The sequence below is a fragment of the Crocuta crocuta genome, unplaced genomic scaffold (genome assembly GCF_008692635.1).
Source record: "Crocuta crocuta isolate KB4526 unplaced genomic scaffold, BGI_CrCroc_1.0 scaffold660, whole genome shotgun sequence".
NCBI lineage: Eukaryota > Metazoa > Chordata > Mammalia > Carnivora > Hyaenidae > Crocuta > Crocuta crocuta.
This window is the reverse complement of record NW_027531886.1, coordinates 94,407-95,544: the sequence shown is the minus strand read 5'-3', so window position 1 is coordinate 95,544 and position 1,138 is coordinate 94,407. Positions and strand designations below refer to the sequence as shown.

General features: G+C 35.0%; 1 protein-coding gene across 1 annotated transcript in view; it reads right to left on the bottom strand.

Annotated features, from left to right (window-relative positions):
• Window positions 1-1,138, bottom strand: part of PRDX4 (peroxiredoxin 4) — a 25,268-nt gene that overhangs the window by 17,626 nt on the left and 6,504 nt on the right. Inside the window, exon 4 of the mRNA XM_077773137.1 lies at window positions 73-189. Coding sequence (XP_077629263.1) covers window positions 73-189 — 117 coding nt within the window. The remainder of the gene's footprint in view (window positions 1-72; window positions 190-1,138) is intronic.

Genomic DNA, 1,138 nt, shown 5'->3' with positions numbered 1-1,138 from the left:
TAAGAGTTTTCTTCCCATAATTTAAAAGTAAATCCATTCCTTTTCCTACAAATCTAAGTGTAAGATACTGACCAGGCCAAATGGGTAAACTGTGAATCGACAGAGCATGCTACCACTTCAGTGTTGATAGATCTGAATTCTTCAATTCTATCACCGAAGGCGATGATTTCAGTTGGACACACAAAAGTGCTGAAAGTTAAAAAAAATATATCAGTATTCTCAAAATACACATGTACCTAAAGTTTCAAATGACTTGTTATAAACACCTTTAGTTATATAAAATGCATAATAAGAACAATTTTAGGGGTGCCAGGCTGCCTCAGTTAGTAGAGCACACAACTCTGAATGTCACAATTGTGAGTTAGAGCCCCGTGTTGGGTGTAGAGATTACTTAAAAAAGAAAATAAAATCATAAAAAAAATTTTATATATGAACACAGACAAGATGCAGCTGTTTAAAAGACTGTCATTTCATCAAATATCATTTAATTAAGTATATTGCAGAGTTCCCAATTACATCTCAATAAACTTTATTTTTATAACCTAATGGATCAGTGGTCAACCAATATTACCCTTCTCCCTTATGGCAGCACCTCCTCCCCCTTCATTAGCTTTTATTGAACAAAGCTTTATATTTATCTAGTGCTTTCTAGCTTTCAAAGACCTATACAAATTTTACATCATTCCCTGTCTTTTTAAATATTTGTATACCAACCATATGAGCTAGATGCATGATGTCTATTTTAGAGATGAGGGACTCTCTTCCATCCCCCTCTCTTTGGTAAGGTCCTCTGTTGTCAGAAGAGCATGTTTAGATATTATTACGTTAGGGTAGTATTTTCCAAACCATGGTAGGGACTCCTTAAGCCAGTTTACTGAGTTCTAACTAACATTTGAAAAAAGTAGACTAGAAAATATGAGAATACATTATATACAGTAAGGGTAAGTTATGAAGCATACATGTATCCAAGTGCATATGTATGTGTGTTCAGGAATGATATTAAAAATATTTAACAGCCTTAACTCAAATTTGGCTTTAGCTCTGGAGGTTTCTTAAAGGGACCAGGTGGGAGGGGATTGGGAAAGTGGCTATGTACCATCTGGTATGGAAGTGTTTCAGTACTGTAACGAGCATGGCT